This window comes from Amphiura filiformis, chromosome 12 (genome assembly GCF_039555335.1).
Source record: "Amphiura filiformis chromosome 12, Afil_fr2py, whole genome shotgun sequence".
Classification (NCBI taxonomy): Eukaryota; Metazoa; Echinodermata; class Ophiuroidea; order Amphilepidida; family Amphiuridae; genus Amphiura; species Amphiura filiformis.
Window position 1 is genome coordinate 530,153 of NC_092639.1, and position 23,090 is coordinate 553,242.

General features: G+C 38.4%; 1 protein-coding gene across 1 annotated transcript; it reads left to right on the forward strand.

Moving 5' to 3' along the window:
- Positions 1–961: 961 nt before the first annotated feature.
- On the forward strand, positions 962–7,412 carry LOC140165615 (uncharacterized). Its single transcript, XM_072188899.1, has 3 exons — positions 962–1,047; positions 5,342–6,135; positions 6,435–7,412. The coding sequence occupies exons 2-3, from the start codon at positions 5,352–5,354 to the stop codon at positions 7,310–7,312; spliced, it is 1,662 nt and encodes a 553-aa protein (XP_072045000.1). The 5' UTR covers positions 962–1,047; positions 5,342–5,351; the 3' UTR covers positions 7,313–7,412.
- The last annotated feature ends 15,678 nt before the right edge of the window (positions 7,413–23,090 follow it).

Sequence of the window (23,090 nt, forward strand, 5' to 3'; positions counted from 1 at the left end):
AAATACAATACACAATGAAATGACGTTTTGGATTGTTCTCTTAATTTTTGGTAAAGGCAAATTAAGTTCAATTTACAGTTCATTGAATACTACGTTGCCAGGATTGTGACTGACTAGTGTAAAAGTGTCAATATTCATGTGTGTAATTTTTCGCGGTTGGCCAATAAGTTATATCTACTTTAATTTTAAAATCAACCCTTCTTACATAGACCTATAACACAACCGTGCACCGTAAAATTAATGTTCCACGACAGTAAACAACATGGTTCTCGAACCAACAGTTTCGTCTGCTTTCGTGATACCTGCTATGATAACCAGCACTATACCCTCAGTCTTATTCTATCTGATAAAAAAGGTGCAAAGGTGGTTTACCCCACCACCCTCCCTCATCCTTATGCGACCACCTTAAAAATAATAGTAGCCTATTCAATGCATAGCATTTCATTTTATACAATTAACTTCAGAAGAGATGTGAAAATAAATAAAGTGGAAATTCCCATTTCTTTGTGCCACAGCTGACTGAGCAAGTTATGTTAAAAATGATTTGATCCGTGACAAACAGATATCTGTTATTAGTCTCAATGTCAAATGCACATTTTCATAATGAATGCCAAAGTCAACCAAAACCACAAATAACCTGTCACAATGCCACTTGGGGTTGAGTTTCTGTCCACTTGAATGACTGGTGCCAGGGTTGCCATATATGCATCTTATCCACACAATTGGGCTAGATTTGACTGAATTGCCAAGGTCTTTGTCATCTAATCAGCCTAATACAGAGTTACAACATTGAAAGTTTTGTAATTCCATTCCTGTGTAGGTCCATTGAGGAATATATCGCATATTGGAACCAAAATACACCATAGGTTTTGGATTTGAGGAATATTTTGTCAAGACAATATCATTTTGCCTCCGAGGTAAGTTTGGGCAACACTGCTTTCTATAGACCCTATATGAACAAGCCGACTCGGGCAGATTTGGTTAAGTTTACGATGAAGAAGTAGAAAGTAAACAACTTTTAAATCTGGTTGAACGTATCCAATGGACGTAAGTACTTGCATGTGAATAAAATGTAAAACATAATAATTATGGTAAATTGAATGTTACATCAACAGTGAATTTATCTTCAAATGTTTTTCAATGTATGACACAGTTTACTGTGGCCAAGGTCTGCACAATTCATACTTTGCACATAATAGTGCACAACACGTAGGCCCAAGGATGTTTAATATAAACATGGAGAGACACTAGATTACGTAACGCATTGTTCCTTTGATGCCGATATGATTTGCTGACACACTATTCATAAAAGTGTACTATTGTTTCGAGCAAAAGGGACCCGCCATTAAATTGTTAACTGGCCGACAGCATATTAACGCTTTACCTGGCATATGACTGTCAATGAGTGCTGAATAGAAATTCATGTGTAAGCGCACCACTTAAGGGGTGGGGTATGAACGTTTGGACAGTATTTATTGTGGGACATTAGAGCACATCAGACATATCGAATTGCATTCTGAATACGAAGAATGTCCTTCTGATATCAAATAATTTTGATTTTTGAAATTCACAATGTAAAACACATTTTATGGCAAATGATTAAAAATTGATATTTTTGATATTTAACAGTACTCGAAGTAAACTTTATAAATCTGATGATTTATACTTAAAGTGTATGTAGGTGGGATAACAAGCCGACGATCAATTGAAAATTTTGATCTTTCGTATTGAAGATATGGATTTTTTCCCCAAAACAACAAAAAAATTAGGTCTTTTTGGGAAAAAAATCCATCATCTTCAATATGAAAGGTCAAAATGTTCAATTGATCGTCGGCTTTTCCTCCCAGCTACATACACTTTAAGAATATGTCATTAGATTTATAAACTTTACTTCGAGGACTGTTATATATCAAAAATGTGAAAAATATCAAATTTTAATAATTTGTCATAAAATTTGTATTATATCGTGAATTTCAAAAATGAAAATTATTTGATATCAGAAAGACATTCTTCGTATTCAGAATGCAATTCGATATGTCTGATATGCTCTCATGTCCCACAAAAAATACCGTCGAAACGCTCAAAACGCTCATTCCAGATCCCTTAAGAAAGTGGTACTAATATTGTTCTCATGCAGGTATCCCAAAGGTGTGTTTGTGCGGGTCTCAAGCCTATAAAGCAGGCTTTAGCTGTCGATGTACACTTTTTATCACCCACCTGATGTTTGAATAAATTGAATGCCCTTGCTGGTCGATTACACCTCAGAATGCATTATGCTGCCAGATCCAGATTACTGTAGCATGTGACTGCAGAAGATGAATTTTGGTAAAAATCACATTTTAGCCAAAATTACTCATGCGCGCGAACCCCAAATGGGTCATGTCAAATGTAAAGTGTGGGGTATTGAAGCTTTTACCCAAGTTTGATATAAAATTGGATCGATTGAGCCCTTATTTATTGGTCGAGCTATGAGTTTTAAAATATCAGACGAGACGTAGTCGAGTCCAATATTTTAAAACTCATAGCGAGACCAATAAATATTGGGCGTAAAGCATCCAATTTTCTCATTATTATGTTTTGGATCCAATATTTTCATATTTGGATTCATCACAACATAATAATGGTTAATCTTTGACCTTGGACTGAAACAGGCGAAAGGGCCGTGTGAAATCTCAAATTTTTAATTCAGACAGCCTATATAAATAAATAATAAATAAATAAATAAATTTCAGATTTATATAGCGCCTTTTTCCAGGTCTTGAATGATTCAAAGCGCTGTAATTTCGCTGCCATGGTGAATCATCACAATCAGATCTCATCAACTAGGCCAGTTGCAGCCGAATCTGACGCAGACCTATCAGCACTTAGATTGTAATATCCACCAATTATCTGTGCAGCTCCCTAAATTCCGTTGGGTGAAGGAAGTTTTTAGAAAGCAGGAGGAAACCGGAGATCCCAGAGAAAACCTGCGAAAGCGAGCATGGAATCGGGATAAACCAAATCCACATACAGTCCTTGGGCACGGCCGGGGCTTGAACCCGGGACCTCAGTGGCACAAGGCGAGGGAACTACCGCTGCTCCAACTCGCTCTATATGAGCAATATGATCCTAGAAAATGTAATTTCGGAGACATGCTTGTTTGGTTTTGACTTCATGACTTACTTGAGATGGCTTCCCAACCAGTTTGAGTCTTCACAGCTCTCTGTTGGTGGCCAGATGTCTTGCCGCTGCTACTGATGGTATTCCTGTCTGTGTACAGAAGTGTTTGATGTCTTCGAGCCACTTTTTTCAGGTCTTCCTCTGGGTCTTGCCTTCTATGTGACCTTCGAGCAGGATTTTTGGATATCTATTCTTTTCACATGACCAAAATATTTGTGCTTTTTGGTCATGATCGTTGCAGTCAGTTCTTTGTGGTAACGTAGCCGCTAACTGATGTTAGTGTTTCGGATTCTGTCCCTTCTTGTGACTCCTAATCCCGGCTCCTAATATCTTCCTCAAGCACGCCATTTCAAACACCTGCAGTCTCTATTCTTCTGATTTCTTGGGTGTCCAGGTTTCAGCACTATATGTGATGATGGATAGGACCAGTACTCGGTAATTCAAGTTTAGTTGAATTCTTGATATCGTTTGACTTACAAATGTGGTTCAGCCCATAGCAAGACCAATCCTATGTTTGATATCATTTTCATTGCTGGGGGTTTAACGTTTCTGATATTAACCCTCCCAGGTATATGAAATCCTCCACCTGCTTGAGGGGTTTCCCGTCAATCAGAATACCAAGTTGCGCTTTTTCTCTGTTGATGACCTGAACTTCAGTTTTGCTGATATTATTAGTAAGTCCAAACTTCTTGCTGAATGTATCGACTCTGCAGGTCCTCCTTTGTTTCAGTGAAGCTGAGGTTGTTGATGTACTGCCCTTGCACTTTTGCACTTATCTGTTCATCTTAGATTGCCAACCTTAACAATAGTTCCAGCAGAATGTTGAAAAGTTGTGGAGACAGTATGCATCCTTGACGAACTCATGTCACAGTTGTAAACCAAGGTGTAAGCTCTCCATTGACTCTTACAGTGCTTTGAGATGTTCCATAGAGTACTCTCAGAAGATCGACGGTCTTTGACGAGTAGCCCATGTGTCGCATGGCTTGCCACAGACCCTACAGTGTCGAAGGTCTTCTGGTAGTCTATATAGCAGCAGTAAAGTGATTTCCGTTTTTTTGTTATACTCTTCAGCCAGTTGTCTATGGTGCTCCTTCCCGGTCGAAAGCCTGCTTGGAATTCAGCAAGTATGTCTTCTGTTTGGGTTTGCATTCTTTTGTGGAGTATGCTGCTTAATACCTTTCCTGCAAGGCTAAGGAGGCTGATCCCCCTGCAGTTAGAGCAGTCTAACTTGTCCTTTTTCTTGTAGATTGGGACAATAACAGCTCGTCCCCAGTCCAGTGGAATTTCACCTGTGTCCCATATTCTGTTGCACAGTTTGTGTATGATCCTGACACCTGGTTCTTCCGTATATAGCTTTCAGTTCCTCTGCTGAGATCCCATGTACGAACTTCATCTATCAGGATGTTTGCTTCCTCCCCTTCTTCAGGAATGGTTGGGATTATTTGGAGGTGCAATCAGGTCTGTCTTTATTGAATAATTCTTTAAAACTTTCTTTCAACCTATCCTTCACTTCCGTGTTTTTAGTTAGAACTTTGCCATTGTTGTCTTTGACACTTGATATTGATGTTGAGCGAGTCCTTGTGATTGTTTTATGGTGGAGTAGATCTGCTTCGTTTTCTTGGCTTCATGCGCATCATCCATTTCTTTGCACAGTTCTTGCAGTCAATTATCTTTACACTCTTTCGCCTTGAGTTTTATTTCCCTATTTAAGAAGTTGTACTTGGATTTCAAAATAGGGTCCTCCAAGCGCTGCAGTTTCACTTTACTTCTCTGTCTGGTTAACTCTAGGACCTCAGTACTATCCACGGCTTTTGTTGTTGAGGTTTCTCTTTCCAAGAAGTTTATCAGAAGTTTCATTGATTGTATTTTGATGTCATTCCAAAGGTCTTCAATCCCGACATCAGTATCTGGGATGTCTAATAGGGGTTGGAATCTACCACCTATTGTCACTTCATATGTCTCTCTAATCCTCTCATGCATGTCTCTCTTGTTTTTATCTATGGTATTGTTCAGCTTTTTGTTTTCAATGACAGATAAGATATTGGGTAATCACCTAAAATGAGCCACTTTACTTAAATTGTCTTCTATATGTCCTAATTTGCAAGCCGGTTCTTATACAGTAAATATTGAGCACATTTTAATTGCTGTTTTTTGTTTTGTTTTTTAATTTTTCATCCCACAGATACATCAAAATGGGTGCTTCAATCGGTAAACTGGATGCGGGCAATATTGATCTCCATGAAATCATCGGAGAAGGTGGATTTGGGTCTGTCAGACGCGTCTCATTTAAGAATCCCTACAAAGGATACAAGGAAGCTGCGGGCAAAACAGTAGTCTATGGGTTGGGAAAGAAAGAGGTGGAAATCATGAGCCAACTCAGCCATCCAAATATCGTTAACTTCCTAGGAATTTGTGAAACTGGGGGTTCCAATATTATTCTAATGGAATATGCACCTAATGGTTCACTACATGATTACCTAAACGATCCGTCAAAGCCTCTTCCATATGAGTTACAGAAAAAGTGGGCAAACGAATCGGCACTTGCAATCAGATATCTCCATGGACAGAACTTCCTGCACAGGGACATTAAGCCTCAAAACTGCCTTCTCTTTCAAGACAATCTGTTGAAGCTGTGTGATTTTGGTCTTGCGCGTGAGATAGAAGAGTCTCAGACAACATCTAGCCAGAAAGGAACCTATCGCTACATGGCACCAGAAATTCATGTGGGGAATAAGCATGGAAGAGCTATCTTCTCCAAACCAGCTGATGTATGGGCCTATGGTATGGTTCTGCTGGAAATCTGCACAAGGAAACCACCATTTGAGCACTTGGAATGGCACAGGGTTGTCTTTGAAGTAGGCAGTGGAAACAAACCATCCATACCTGAAGACTGCCCCAAAGATCTGTCAGACATCATACAGCAATGCTGGAATAGTGACCCTAAACAGCGACCTACAATGACATTTATTGTAACGGGTATGTAGAGTATCTTGTTCCTACATGTATAATTTAAATTAATTTGAACACAATTAATCATGATAAAAGAAGAAATTGATGCCAGTGATTCTAAATAAATAACGTTAAAGTAATACATAATCAATAACTCTCTGGCAATAACCTCACAAGTATGGGTAAAAACGCCGCTTTACTGAATGAAAAACTCACAAAATTAAAACAAGATTATGACACTTTATGGTTTTTCTTTTTAAAACGATGAGAATTTGAATGAATTGATCAGAGGTTAACAACCAATCATAACCTTTTACTTTTTGTAGCATTACATGGCTACTGGTCATTGGACAGAGAAATCCATCCTGAACATGAAGGAAAACAACTTGGGTGTGATCATATTGCCTGCTGTCCAAATGGAGACATGGTCATGTCATACTTGAATCAACTCTATCTTCTTGATGGTGATGGAAAATGCAAAATGGAGCTGATGTCAACTGAAACAGACTCTTCCAAACACATCGGCCGTGTTTATAACATATGTGTATCACCAACAGGATATGTCTTTGTTGTGAGTGAGTTCTGTAGATTTATCCATGTATTTTCTGCAGAAGGGCAATACCTCCATTGCTTCACACCTGATGAAGATCCCAACACATCTTCCAAGTGGAAGTGTCTTGCCATATATAAAGAAGGGAGGTTATTGGTGAGTGATAGAGAAAGGGGTTATATCACCATCCATAGATGTCCAGATGGTAGGGTACTCAATAAGATCAAATGCTCAATTGGTTATCGTCCAAGTACAGTTGTTAATAGCAAGAACCAAATACTGATTCATTGCCTTCCACCAGGTTCAGAGTACAGTAAGGTAGTAGCAATAGATGACTCAGGTAATGAGGTGTTTAGCTTCATACCCAAGATAGATGAAGATATGGCAGGTGGACATGTAGTACCACTTGGGATAGTGTGTGATGAGAAGGATTACATTTATGTTGCAATGTTGAGAGTTGCAAAATCTGCAACTGTAGATAACACAGGTCATATTCACAGATACAGTCCCACAGGTACATTCCTACAAAGCATAGCCAGAGGATTGTATAATCCCAGTGATTTATCTATTGCACCTGATGGATCACTGGTGGTTGCTGATGAGACATCAATCCTAAAATACACCCTGAAGAATAAAGGACAAAACATCTCATGATTAAATTTAGGCTAGCTTGTAAAATAAGGTATGCCAAGAGCTGTGCTAATTATTATCCAATGTATGATGCACATTGGCTTAGGAAGATTTTCAACATGGGGGTGGGGCTGAAAATTGAAAAAGGGGTTTTTCAAAATTGGAGTCAGACAATTGTGGAAAATATAGGTCACAAACACCCATTTTCCCTCTATTTTATCACAATTTTTGTATTTCACCTAGGATTATTGGGGGGGGGGCTGAAAGGTATTCCACCCCGGCACCAAAATTATTGAGGGGGTTGAACATCCCCAAGCCCCCCGGTTCCTAAGCCTATGTGGTGTTACAGGAGTGGCGTAATATATTATAAGGATGTATCCGACTATCCCGGGGATGTATTGGTATTGCAATGTATCAAAGTGAGTACAAATGGGTCCAATAATGAGTTTTTAAATTTGAACCCATTTAGAAATGGGTTCAAAGTAATTCAAAATGATAGAAAATGCATCCAAAGTGTAAGTATATGTAATTATTGCTGTTTCTGTAAAAATGTAGTGTTTCTAATTTCCCAAGGAAACAAGCCTTTTTAAAAAGGCTTAAATGGTTATCCTAAGCATATCGTTTTAGTATTACAGCCATGTTATTTGTATTTTACATGTTTTGTATATTATCTTTCAAATTTTAAATGTATTGTATATACAACTTTTATAAGATTTTGAAGATTATCAATCATCCAGGTATAAATAACTATATTATTGTAATCTGATCTACTAGACTTACGTTTTTGTGAGTGGCAATATTTCACATCCTATCTCGGATGCACTCGATCAGGCCAACTGATGTTAAAGCGGCAAAGGTTCGTTGACCTGTGAAGAGGATGTTACGTCACAGGTCGAAGATGAGCCAAGAATATGAGGGATCTTCTTTATCGCTGAACAATAGGCCCCTATTTGCCGCTTTAACATCAGTTGGCATGATGATGCATCCGAGATAGGATGTGATATATTGCCATTCACAAAAACGTAAGTCCAGTAGATCAGACTATAATTATTTCATAGATACAACTTTTATATTAATTGTTATTCAAATACTCTTGTAGCAAATTCCATTTTTAGGAGCGGCATTCAATATTATATCCGAGACAGCCCTGTCACCAAGAGCTAGCACGGGTTTCTTCAGTCATACGTACGTGCTTCATTATGGACTTGCAGCAGTCCGAGGGACCTGGGATGTAAGGGGTGTGTAACAATGTACGGGATGAGCAGGTCAAAGGCTGATCCAGTCATACGTGCAACATTAGAGACTTGCAGCAGTCAAAAGGACCTGGAATGTAAAATATAAGGAGTGTGTTGGGGTGTATGGGGTGAGCAGGTCAAAGGTTGATCCAGTCATATATGTCACACTAAGGACTTGTACAACGTAGCAGTCTGATGGACGTGGAATGTAATGAGTGTGTAGGAGTGTACAGGGGTGAGCAGGTCAAAGGTTGATCCAGTCATATACGCCACACTAGGGACTTGCAGCAGTCCGAGGGACCTAGAATATAAGGAGTGTGTTGGGGTGTATGGGGTGAGCAGGTCAAAGGTTGATCCAGTTATATATGCCACACTATGCACTAGAGACTTATAGCAGTGCGAGAGACCAAGAATGTAATGAGTGTGTTGGAGTGTACGAGTGAGCAGGTCAAATGTTGCCTCAGTCATACTTGCCATACTAGGGGCTTGCAGCAGTCCAAGGGACCTGGAATGTAATGAGTGTGCTTGAGTTTACGGGATGAGCAGACTAAAGGTTGATCTAGTCATACATGCCATACTAGGGGCTTGCAGCAGTCCAAGGGACCTGGAATGTGATGAGTGTGTTTTAGTGTACGGGTGGGCAGGTCAAAGGTTGATCCAGTCATACGTGCAACATTAGAGACTTGCAGCAGTCAAAAGGGCCTGGAATGTAATATATAAGGAGTGTGTTGGGGTATATGGGGTGAGCAGGTCAAAGGTTGATCCAGTCATACGTGCACACACTAGGGATTGCAGCAATCCGAGAGACATGATTTTAATAAGTGTGTTGGAGTGGGCGGGTGAGCAGGTCAAAGGTTGATCGAAGTATACGCGCCATTATAGGGACTTGGAATGTGAAGTGTGTTTGAATGTACGGAGTGAGCAGGTCAAAGGTTGATCCAGTCACAGGTGCCACACTAGGGACTTGCATCAGTCTTTGGGACATGGAATGTAATTAGTGTGTAGGAGTGTACGGGTGATCAGGACAAAGGTTGATCCAGACATACGTGCCTACACTAGTTTGTGTATGATCCTGACACCTGGTTCTCCTGTAGCTTTCAGTTCCTCTGCTGAGATCCCACCAAATCCAGGAGATTTGCCTGTTTTGAGATGTCTGATGGCTGCACGAACTTCGTCTATCAGGATGTTTGCAAGGTTAATCCAGTCATACGTGTCACAATATGGACTTGCAGCAATGGAAGCCAGAGGAAGCTACGGAGAACAGGTTGGATGCCCGGAGGGGAAAGGGGGGAACTCGAATATGAAAGTGACGTACCTGTGCGTATCGAAGTACGACACTAGGGGATTTTTGTTGCAAAAAGGGGGGTCATTCAGTGTGGCCTGCTAGAAAATGGGGGTCATTCCGTGTGGGAATGCGAGCGTCTGCATGAGATACACGCGCGATCAAAGGTTGAACGTTTGTATCTTCATGATCTTAGGCCAGGAAAACGAAGGTTGTCACATGACCTGATGCGGAAGTACTTGATATATTATTAATAATTTGTATATTAAATTCTTGTTATTATTTTGTGTATTATATTTTGTACTGTTTTGCAAGTAATTCAAATAAATATTATTATTACTGTTTATTCTATCTTCATTTTGATGTCAAATTTGCCTTTGTCAGATTACTTTCACCTTTGCCATTTCTCCGTTTCAATTCAAACCACCTTAATAGAATTTTTCCACCATCTGGTCGAGTGCCCTCTACGTTACGTCATGTTTCCATTCAAATTTGCTCAATTTGGATTGGTCATGATTTAGTAAATTTCAATCCAGAAAGTTTACCACAGATGTGATAGATCAAGTACCATTTTAAATTATTTTTAACACCACTTTCTTTTTGTTTTCTGTCAAGAAACTCTAGCATGATATAAGCTACAGATTTGATAATTTCAGACAAGTAGAACAAAAGAACACCTTTTCCTGCCGGGCTTTTCCTGTCTTAAATTTAAGTTTTGAAATAAGATATTACAATTTTTAACATTTGTTTTTCCATCTCTGTTTGATGAGGATGTAGTCTATTTGGTTTCTGTACACGTTGCTTGGTGACACCCATGTGTATTTCTCCTTAGTGGTGTCGGTATGGGAAAAAATATTTCATATGATGAACTAATTTTCTTCGCAAAATTGTAGAAGTCTGTAGCCCCTCTCTTTCCTTTCACCGCGACCATGTGGGACACAATAACACTGAATTATTAGTCAGTGATACTTCAGCGCGACGGCACCGCACGTCGCGCCTTCGCGACGGAGGGGGTGTCTGAGGGGATGTGCCCCCCTTAGAAGTGAGAATCTTTTCAAAATGAAGACCTAATTGAAGCCATTTGGTGGACCATTTTGGCACTATTATTGTGTACAATTTTAGTTTGAAAAAGCCGAAAATTTGTGAAAATGACGGCTTAATTGAAGCCATTCGTGCTTCACTATTAATTATTATTGATGAATTATTGCTTTAAAAACTAAGTGCCGGGTGTCCAAAGCAGAAGCGAAAAGGACAACTTATTTATGTTTACACAGCGCAGGGGGAGGGGTGTCTGAGGGTTATTCCTCCCTAGAAGATAAAAAATGTGCCAATGAAGGCCCAATTGAAGCCATTTGGTGTAGGATTTTGACACTATTATTGTGTAAAATTTTAGTTAGAACAAGTTGAAGCCATTCGTAAACTATTATTGACTATTCTTATAATACTCTTTTATAGGCTTAAAACATAAAGTGTACGGGTGTACCAAACAGAAGCGACAGCGACTACTTGTTTATATAAAAATACGCAGGGGTTTTTGATGGGGGATATTTCCCCCTCAGACGTTGGAAAATTATGCAATACGAGGGTCCTATTGAAGTCATTTGGTGCAGCATTTTTACAATATTTTCAAAACAAAAAAAATTGCACAATTTTTACTTGAGATTTGAGATTCGCAATTACTAAAGCATACATGGATTGATGTTGAACATGTTGAAGTCAGCATTGAGTCCGTCTAAATACTGACTTTTGTGTGTGATAAACAGCTATAAAATTAGACAAACCCTGCATATCGGCGGGCCGCAGTAATTTTAACAGGCTTTTGGGCCGTGGACCCGCCTTCAAGCAATGCCTAAAATAACCACAGACCTAATACGAATGACCGACTGCGTTTTTTAGGCATGGGCAGTGATGGGCCTACTCAATTACGTGCAATTTAACTTTTCTTTTCTCTTTTCTCCTGTTCTCTCTCTTTTCTCCTTTCCTTTTTTTTGGGGTGGGGTGGGGGGGGTGGGGACCAAAATGTGGGACGGGGAACATTTGATATTGTGTCCCCCCACTTTAAAAAGTGAGGGGGACGAGTCCCCCTGTCCCCCACCCGGCTTACTGCACCACTTGGTTCACTACCCTCTCCTATCTTATATATAGTGTTAACGCTGGTTAAAGTCACCCATTTGTATCATAATGTCCTATTGGCCATCGTCATTGTATTCTGTACATTCTCATAAAATATTTCAATTTCATCGTCATTATACGATGATGTTGGAGCAAATTGAATAACAGATATGTTGAAGGGTGCCACTTAGACGTGCTATAATTATACGGTCACTGATTGCAAAGTATCCAATTACAGAGTTTTTAGCTGTAGTAATATGGCAACTCCTCTTTCAGATCGATTGCCTCCACAGTAGTAAGTTCTGCTGGCATCTGCCGTGGCCATGTTGAACAACCATTCTCTATCTCCAGCCCAGCGAACTTCAGATAGGCCTGCAATATCTGTGTTATATCTGGCAAGCTCATGATCTAGGAGATCGGGAGTAATTTCTACACCAAAACCTGATCTTGTTATGACAATTTGATTGATAAGGTCGTGTGCAGAATCTTGTTAGCTCGAATTTGCTACCAAATACTCTTAAATTGACAAAGATTGATACCAGTATATGAAAGTTGGCGCATTTTCAAATTTTCAAGCAAATCAAAACGATGCTAAAGCGTGGTCATGCCAGCTTGCTTGTCCGCGATGGGCTCCTGCCGACTATCCCAGGATGGTTATATGCATCCACTTTCTGGGCACTGCATGCATTATAATCAGCCACCCGGTATCTGGAAAACTTCCATCGGGCAACCATTATTAGCAAGTACACTTGGATTATAATCGAGCACCCGGTATCAGGAAAACGTACATTATAATCGAGTACTTGATTAAAAACTTTTAGCAACTTTTGAATTAGTGAACTCTTTCATTTAATGTGTGCTCATTAATAAGTGTCTTTGATGTTATGAGTCTGCTGATGATGCATACCAAAAATCTTGTCAGTTGAAGAAATTCTTTAATATAGAAACAAATCCAAATGTGTAGTTATTTTGACTCTTTAGAATACAAGTATAAACTTACTACTAAAAACATCAGTAACGGCGCCCTCTGTTGACAGAATTACAAAAGCTTGATCGCTACTCGCGCTTGGCGAATAGAGTGGGACGGTTTATAGCTTGATCGCTACTCGCGCTTGGCGAATCTCCTTAAGCGCTTCACGTGTTAGATACTAGAGTGGGACGGTTTATAGCTTGATCGCTACTTGCGCTTGGCGAATCTCCTTCAAGCGTTTCACGTGTTAGATACAAGAGCAGGACGGTTTATAATAAACTGTTATTAATCTCTCTGCCGAATTCATAACGATTAATATATAAACACAACACAAAAAGAAAGTCCGCACTTATGTAACCCGTCATAAATCTAAACCAGCTTACGTTATGACGATTTGATTGACATAGTCGTATGCAGCACCTTGTTAGCTCTAATTTGATAGGGTGCAAACAGAATTGGGGTCAAAGGTCATTAAGGGGGCATTACCGGTATATAATCAAATACCTTCAAAATGCTTCTTCTGCCACATATTACATAGCACAATGACGTCACTTACACATGTGCATCGGCTTTACCATTGCCCATACCTTGCACACAGAATTGGGGTCAAAGGTCATTAAGGGGTAAAATCTATTTTGCCTTATCTCGATATCTGTAAGGGGTGTGTGGCTCACACTCAGTGACAACAAATTTCACGACCAGGGGAACATTTTACAGGGGTCAGGTCAAAGGTCATACAGAGGTCAAATTTTAGAAATGCATTTTCTGGACATCTGTAAGGGGTATAGTGCTCAAACTCTGTGACAACAAACTTAATGACCAGGGGATACTTTGGAACACTTTGCAGGGGTCATGTCAAAGGTTAACTGGGGTCAAATCATATAATTTAATTTTCTGGATATCTGTATGGGGTATGGGGCACAAACTCAGTGACAACAAATCTCATGAACATGGGAACAGTTTGAAGGGGTCAGGTCAAAGGTCATGTAGAGGTCAAATTTTAGAAATGCATTTTCTGGACATCTGTAAGGGGTACAGGGCTCAAACTCTGTGATAACAAACTTACTGACCAGGGGAACACTTTGGAATGCTGTACAGGGGTCAGGTCAAAGGTCATCTGGGTCAAATCGTAGAATTTAATTTTCTGGGCATCTGTATGTCGTATACTATATGGGACTCAAACTCGGTGACAACGAACCTCATGACCAGGGGAGCATTTTTGGAACATTTTGCAGGGGTCAGATACCTCCAAAACACCAACATGCCCCAGCTAGGTTTGTGGTCTATGACCACCATTTGCCACTAGTTGTATTTGTTAGGTCAACAGAGCAATCTTGACCTAATGTCGTATCAGACTCTAAGTTCCCATTAAACAAAATACCCAATGGGGTTCCTTTCTTTTTTTTGTATTTCATGCCCGAAATCGGGCTTTTATTTAAATCATTTCATGCGTTGCAAATAAAAACAGTACAATAATAATACAAGCACAAAAAGAATATACAAAAAGAATATACAATACAGATAAGTTCCAGGGGGGTAATATAAAACAATACAATATTCTATTCCAGTACACTTTTATGGAGTTAAGGATTTAAGTCGGCACCACACCCCCTTACAAACCCGTGACCATCCTTGCATTCCTCTCAACAAATTTGGAGAAAAAATGCAAAAATAGGCACAAAATTAGCCAGGGGTGCAGCACCACCTTAACGGTATACATAATATACAATACAATAAAGGCTACTAAAATAGCCAAGATATAATGCATCACAACAAGTTCCAGACAAGCATATAAAAGGGGTCATGAAATTAATATGAATTTCCAAACAAACAAATTCTAGTACACTTTTATGGGATAAAGGATTTAAGGCGGTACCACACCTTCTGACAAAACCGTGACCATCCTTGCATTCCTCTCAACAAATTTGTAGAAAAATGCAAAAATAGGCATCAAATTGACCAGGGGTGCAGTACCACCTCAACCGTATACATAAAATGCAATAAGGGCAAACTGAGATATCCCAGATATCATGCACTACAACAAGCTGAGAAAGGATCCCACTTTTTAAAATGTAAATCCAACTTCAATTTTCTTTGTGCACAAAAATGTTCAAGCTTCAAGGTATCAACAACAATATTTTTGAAACCATTAAAAGATAGCTTATACTGCTCACATCTACATGTACACTTGTAAATATATCTTCTAGCAATGAGCATAATTTGATTAATACCTGCCCAGTAATTAACATTTGTATCCAGTAAACCAAATACTTTACTAAATTCATCGAACTCAGGTATGAAATCAAAATGAGTCTGAATACTTTGCCAGAAAGAGTTCACAATATTACAACTACCAAAAAGATGAACAATGGTTTCCTTCTCTGTTTTACAAAAGACACATTTATCATTGTCAACCAAACCAACTTTGCACAGCCAGTCATTAGTTGGCAAAATGTTATGAGTAATTCTGTACTGAAGCCATCTTAATTTCACATCTAGCGTAGCTCTGAAAGGCATTAAATACAACTCGCAACATTCGGCTTCGGTCATATTATAAACTCTTTTTAATGAAAATTGGCTAACTGGATCAGTTTTAATGCTATCAATATATGACTTATAAACATCCCTGGACTTCAGTTTCAGAAGTGGAACACTTCCTCTCGATAAGTTGATCACTATGCCTAAGTCCTCTGGAAGGGTCGTCCCCTCCTTACGAATCATGTCACGCCAACTTCTTGGAATTGCATTAATCAGTCCAAACCATTTAAGCACATCAATTCTATTATAGTTATCACCCATCCTGTTAGCAAAATTCTTAAAATTGCCTTTGTCATCAATGAAATCGTAAATTGTATGGAAGCCTGCTTCCTCAAACTTAGAGTAGTACACCGACTTTTTACCAATCAGAATACGCTTATTATTCCAAATCACTTGTTTGCAAACCTCGATAGCATTTTTTTGGCTCACCTGAATTAAACTTTGACCATAATTTGAATGCATTCAAATAGAATGGGGGAATAATTCCTGATAGTGTTCGAAAATCAAAATTACACTCCAGAATACCTGTGCCACCCAGGTTTCTTAGATAAAATATTAAGATACTTTTCCAACCAGATTTGTTTGGCATAATTAGTCTCTTAAGCCACATAACAGATTGTGTTTTGATTTTTGCTTGTAAGTCAACCATTTTCAAACCACCTTCATCTAATTCTCTACACAAAACAGACCGTTTTATTTTATCTGGGCCATTCCAGATGAACTTGTAAATAATATCATTAACCTTCTTTTGAATACTTAATGGCATACCAATCATTGCTGAAGTATAGAAGTTTTGATAAACCAAATGTTTTAATCACCAAGATTTTGCCAATTGCTGTTAAATCTCTCTGTTTCCATAAATTTAATGTACATTCCAGAGATCTTATTCTATCATTGTAGTTCAGATTTATCACCTCTTTTTCCTCATATGCAAAGTAAATTCCTAAGATTTTTACAGTCTTAGTCCACTGTACATCCAGCGGTTTGTTTTTATTATCCCTGACACTTCCGATCCACATTGCTTCGGTCTTATTATTATTTACTTTTAAGCCAGAACATGACTGAAACTCCCTTAACACTTTCATAGTACATTTAACTGAATCAATATCCTTAACAAATAGACACATATCATCTGCATAACAAGACATTTTCACCTGTGTACCTCGATCGCTAGGATCGATTTGAATGCCCACAATGTCCTCATTATTATTCATCTGAATACAAAGGACTTCAATGGCTAAATTAAAGAGCTGACAGCTCAGGGGATCACCCTGTCTAAGACCACGATTAATGGGGAAATACCCGGTCGACACACCATTATTCATAACACAACTTGTGATATTATTATAAAAGTATCAATCCATTTCTGAATAGAACTTCCAAAATTAAACTTTTTCATTACATGTTGCATAAATTTATGATCTATTGAATCATATGCCTTTTCAAAATCTATACACAGTAAAATTCCAGGATGTCTCTTTCTTTAGTAAAATATAAAATATCAGCCACAGTTCTTACAGCATCCCCAATATATCTACCAGTGACAAAAGCAGATTGGTTACAGCCGATTAATTTTGGAGCAACCTTAGCAATCCTTTCGGCAATGACTTTTGACCCAATTTTCAAATCCACATTAAGTAAAGTAATGGGTCTATAATTCTCCACCTTACGTTTGTCTTTATTTTTTTCAAAATTAATGTTATGACACCTTGTTTTTGAGAATTTGTTAATTCACCCAAATTATAACTTGCATTCAAGCAGTCAACTAGGAAACATCCAAATTCAACCCAAAAAGTTTTATAAAATAAAACTGTGAGACCATCATTACCAGGTGACTTGCCATTTTTCATACTGCCAAGTATTTTATAACATTCCTCGATCGTGAGCTCACCTTCACAGCTCTTTTGGTCATCATTTGACAATTTGGGAATTGAATCATTAAAAAAACGTTGAGATGATGGCGAGTCAAGATCAACTTCTTTAGATGAGTATAAAGTAGAGTAAAAATGTTTAATCTCATTCAAAATATTCTTTTCATCCACACATTCTGTACCGTCTTCACTTAGCACGCATCTGATGGTGCTTTTGCTTTTATTTGACTTTTCCAGATTGAGAAAGAACTTACTATTTTTTCTCTTTTTTTCCAACCAGTCTGCTCTAGATCTTACAACTACTCCTTGGGTTACATACTCATAATGATCATCAAGATCAGATTTCAACTTCTCCCAATTAGTATTTGCTTCATCACTAGGATTGGTATTAAGTATATCTTCAGCCTGTTTGAGCTTCTTTTCCAAGTCATTAACCTTACAATTTCTTTCTTTAACTTTAATTTTACTGTACAACTGTGTATAACAACGAATCTCATACTTCATTAACTCCCAAAGGATTCTTTGATCAGTCACATCAGTATACTTTTCAATCCATTCTGATCTTTTATCTCTTAACTCACCAATAAACTTAACATCATCACATAAAGAATCATTAAATTTCCAGTACGAAGGGCCATGATTATTATTATTATTAGGTTCCAAATTAAGATGAATTGAAGAATGATCAGTATTAATTGCAGGGCAAATATCACACTTTTTAACCCAATCTTGTAAGTTCTCGGAAATAAACCAGTAATCAAGTCTACTCTGAATTAAGGGATTTCGTTGGCGCCAAGTATATTTTCTAAGATTTGGGTTTCGAACCCGCCAGATATCAATAAGGTTTAACTGATCCATTAAATTCAAAACGGCATCAACAACACAGGCTTTTTTGGTGCAGGTTACCCCGCTTCTGTCAAGATGATAATTCAACATCACATTAAACTCCCCGCCACAGATAATACATTTATCAACACTGTACAAATCAGAGAGAATGTCTTTTAATTTATTATAAAATGGCATTTGCTCCTGAGAATTTCTACACGGAGCATACACATTAACCAAAAGTATGGGGTTATTGTTCACCTTCATGTCTAAAATAATGTATCTTCCTTCGGTGTCAGTATAATTCGAAATAATTTCAAACTCCACATTGTTCTTTATCAAAATTGCAACGCCTTTGCTATGATTTGTCCCATGTGATAGAAACACATCACCATTCCAATTGTTTTTAAAGTATTTTTCCAACTCTCTTGTACTACATGTATAAGTTTCTTGTAGTAAAATGATATCAGACTGCTTTTTACTTAACCAATGAAGCACTTTCCTGCGCTTGTTTATACCTCTGCTGCCTTTAACATTTAATGACATCAAATTAACTTTCAAATCAGTTATTCCAGACATTGTTGACATCATAATTATAATATGTTAATTTTGGATACCAAACACAGGTGTCCGTACGCGCACTCGCACCCTTGTTTACATTCCACAGTATTGTACAACCCATCAACTTGATGGTGAAACCAGTACATGTACATTCACTACAACCTCTGGGTAATCTGTATAAACACAACTGCACATTCATATACAAGCAAATTAAAAACAACCAACACGCAACGTCTTTTTGATAACAACATGTATACATAATATTTTCCAAGTCCATTGTCGTTTCAAGTTCCAAATTCAAATCCTTATGATAATTAGACTCGCTGAATTTCGAGCGAGTCTCGGCTAACCACCCTCGCAAAAAAAAGGCTGAAATAAAAACTCACCGGGCGAAATCAGATTTCACCTCAAACACGTTTCAAATTAAAAGAAAATGTATTATATCGGGCTTAATGAGAAAACCAAAATTGGAGGAAACAATAATTTAAAAAGAGCATTTTGCCATGGTCTCAGATATTGGTGATGATAGCATACAAGTGATAATCTCAATTACAAAGCGAAAAATTCCACCAAAGCTTTCAACGAACAACTTTTAAACATTGTCAACATTTTAACCATACATTATGCAATTTTACACAACTGACAATATGCAGATGTCACTCACATGACAAAAAAGAGTTTATATGTTCCACTCAGTCCATATAATGTTCATTAATAACTGGTAACTCATCTCATATTATAAATGAGATAATAAAGCGGAGTGAAGACACTGATTGTCGCTTAAAAGTCAATTTCTTTTAATTTAATATTTAAATACACTAACATACCAGCGATCCAGATGTCTCTTTTGTCCGTGACTCCTCTCAAAAATACAGCATCTTGTCAGTATGATCCATCGAACAAAAACTATAATTATAATCCAGCTTTGGAAAAATTAACACTGCCGAAGTTTAAAATCCTTCCAAATAATCCAAAGTTACTCTGAATCTGATGATGATGATGCTGCTAGCGTGTCTCCGGGACTCATCCGTACCAAGGCTCCGCTCTCGTCCTCGCGCAGGAGAATCGGCGGCACAACATACGGGATAAACGCTCGTCTCTTGGGGTACTTGCTCTTCAATTGCTTCTTGAGTTTCACCAGTATACTCCTTTGCTTTCTGACCGCGAATGTCACATCGTCGGAGATATATATATTGAAGTCACCCGGCCTTCCCTCCATACGAAAAGGGTTGTCTTTCAGGGCTAGAGGGGCTTCTTTCAGCGTTGTTAGTCTATCCCTGTATCTAAGAAACTTCACCGTCACTGGTCGAATACGGCCCATTCTGGGGGGACCTGTTGGCGATCTGTGGGCTCTTTCAATTTCCCACTGCCCAGCATCTTCTATTTTCATGTGCTCCACAAGAAATTTCTTAACAAACGAAGAACAGTTATATACATTTTCTCCTTCTGCTCCTTCTGGAACATTGTGCATTACAATATTATTCCGTCTAAGTCTGTTAGCCAAATCCTCAGTTTGATCAGTCAGATTTTTATCATTTCAGATGTTGGGCTCGCGTTGTCAACTCTGTCTTCCAAATTGAACAGTTTTTCAATGTTATCTGCCACTTGGGCTTGCATTCTTTTTATCTCTTGTTCTTGCGCTGTCAGTCTTTTATCCATACTGTCCAGTTTGTCATCCATGTTATCTAACTTTTTCATAATGCCGTCAAGTTTGTCCAGTTTATGATTTATTTCTCTCAGCTCATTTCCTCCGGCCATCTTGTCCTGCAGCTGTTTTGCATGTACATGCACACTAGGGTATGCAGCGTTCACAGTATCATGAGTATGTCCATTCGCCGACGAGGCTCTTCTCCTTCTTTTTCGTTTAGTGTCAGCACTCATCACCCTAAAATCGACCCAAAACGTTCCTGAACACCGCCATTCAACTATACCATCGTCAAATTAAAGAAATTTTCTCCAAAAACGGCCATAAGACATCTCCAAAAGATGATTTTCTCACCCGCACAGAAAACACGTGTTACCCGAGCATGGTTGCCAGTTCAAACTCACTGGGGTTCCTTTCACGTTACCCTGTTATTTCGGCTTAAAATAGACAGAGACTTTTCTCGACAGTTATTACTAATAATTATCATTTCAGCATTTTGAGTAAAGAATAGCAAAATCAAAAAAGCAATCGTACTTTATGACTTTATAATGTCGAGCCTTTATTTATGATAATGAAAATGACAAGAAAGATTGTAAATACTCTCAATCATCTGGGAATCGTAATCGAAAGATTAGATTCAATCTAGTCAACCAGATTTTACAACATACCTTGGAGCAACCCAGAGGAGGCTTAAAGGCATTCCTACAATGCACTATGATTGGGAAATTTGACCAATATAACCTAATTTTAGAGGCAAAGTCTCCATTGCCACACACACAAAATGGTCATTTTAAAACTGCAGCCAACGAGCTAATAGTTGAGACTTAGGACTGATATTTGATTTTCTTACAGGAAACATTCATATTGTCCCACTGCATTAATTTTATTCCTAAGTCTCCATGTTTTCAATGTTAAATAATAGGATGAAAACATCAGATATTTGCACACAATCCCAATGCAAAGTATGGTCAACTTGCCACATGTGTACAAAAACCAGACATACCAAGGCCAGAAACCCCATTGGGTCATGGGAATGTCTTTAAACATCCTCTGGGAGCAACCAATGTTGCGGCCAGTACCACTGACCTTCAGCTGGGTTGTGATGTTAAACACCTTGACTCCCGATGACATCACCTTGTGACGTCATTTGGCGAGGTAGAGTTCTCCATTGCGTGTGAAAGATTGTTTCTGAGTCCTCCACCACGGTTAAGGGACAGCTGTTGTTCTGCTCTATCACAAATGGCTTCTTTAACTCCTCGTTCGTACCACCCTGAACTTCGGTGGTAAAGACAATAAAGATTAAGAACCCACCAAACACTCCAGCAATAATTCTGGTAGAACTGCAAGTGCTACGATTCCTAATACAACGTCAAAAGTCATCGACCGCGAACATACGGTGGTACGGACGAGGAGTTTAAGCCATTTGGGTTAGAGCAGAACAACTGTCCCTCAACCTCAAAAACAATCTCTCACACAACTAGGACAGAACCATCAGAACTCTACCTCGCCAAATGGCGTCACAAAGTGACGTCATCGGGAGTCAAGGTGTGTAACATCACAACCCAGCTGAAGGTAAGTGGTACTGGCCGCAACGTTAGTTGCTCCAAGGTATGTTGTAAAATCTGGTTGATTAGATCTTAAAGGATAGTAAAAAGCATTTACAAATCTGACTGATTTTGCTTGATCGCATCACATATATTTAAACGGGGCTTCAACTTTGTCAATACTGCTGTTTCGCTCTGTTTTTGCCCAATTGACACACCTTTCAATATGACAATGTTAATGACTTCCTCACTTTAGGGCAATTTATACACTTTTTTACACTTTCGCTGAGATTACTGAATAAGCATTTAGTATTAGCTTTGACATCAATATAATTGGTTTTGTTTTTTAATTTACACACATAAATATATTAAATATTTGACACATACAAACAGATATGTTATCAATTTATCATCGGATACAGTAATTGATTCCGGCATCCTGCTGCAAAAAGCACAAGTTTGGCGATTCCTTCCTATGAAGTTCGAACAAAGAATCATTGAAATGAATTAGTTTATGAAAAATCTTAGAAATGAAATGAACAGAGAAGAGAATCAATAGAACATTTCAAGTTACATAAATTAATTTCCTCCTAGTCCAAGTCGTGAGGGTCATCCACAAAGTCATTCCAATAACAATATGCTTTCCATGAACACAAATTAATTCCGCCTGCAAAGGAAAACATTTAAGAAAAGAATAGTTTGACATAATCTCCGGTGCTTTGATATCTCTTGATTACAATCGGAGCATTTTTCAATTGTTGACCCATGTGGAGCCCAAAATTTGACCTGTGACATTTTTGCTTATAATAATAAACATAATACATAATATAGCGGAGTATATCAAAGATCGCACAGCGCTTATACAAAGAAACAAATAATTTAAAGATTAGCAACACTTAAAAATGGCCTTAAAATACCAGGTGGTGGATGACGTGCATTCCCTAAATTCAGTAAATTTTCATCGTCAACCGTGTAATTGAATGGGATTATTTTGAAATTTTAAAACGCTTGAAATATCACAAACAAATAGGCCTATGTTGATAAATAATATAAATACAAGCTAAAACCGTTGGGGTTCGATAATGAACCCCACAAAACTAACTGAGTATATGGAAAATGCCATACGGCCGGGCGGTTTCACGAGTTGCCGGCTCGACGGTCATCCGCCGCCTGTAAAATACCTTACAGCTACATACACTACCAGCCTAAAACCATAAGT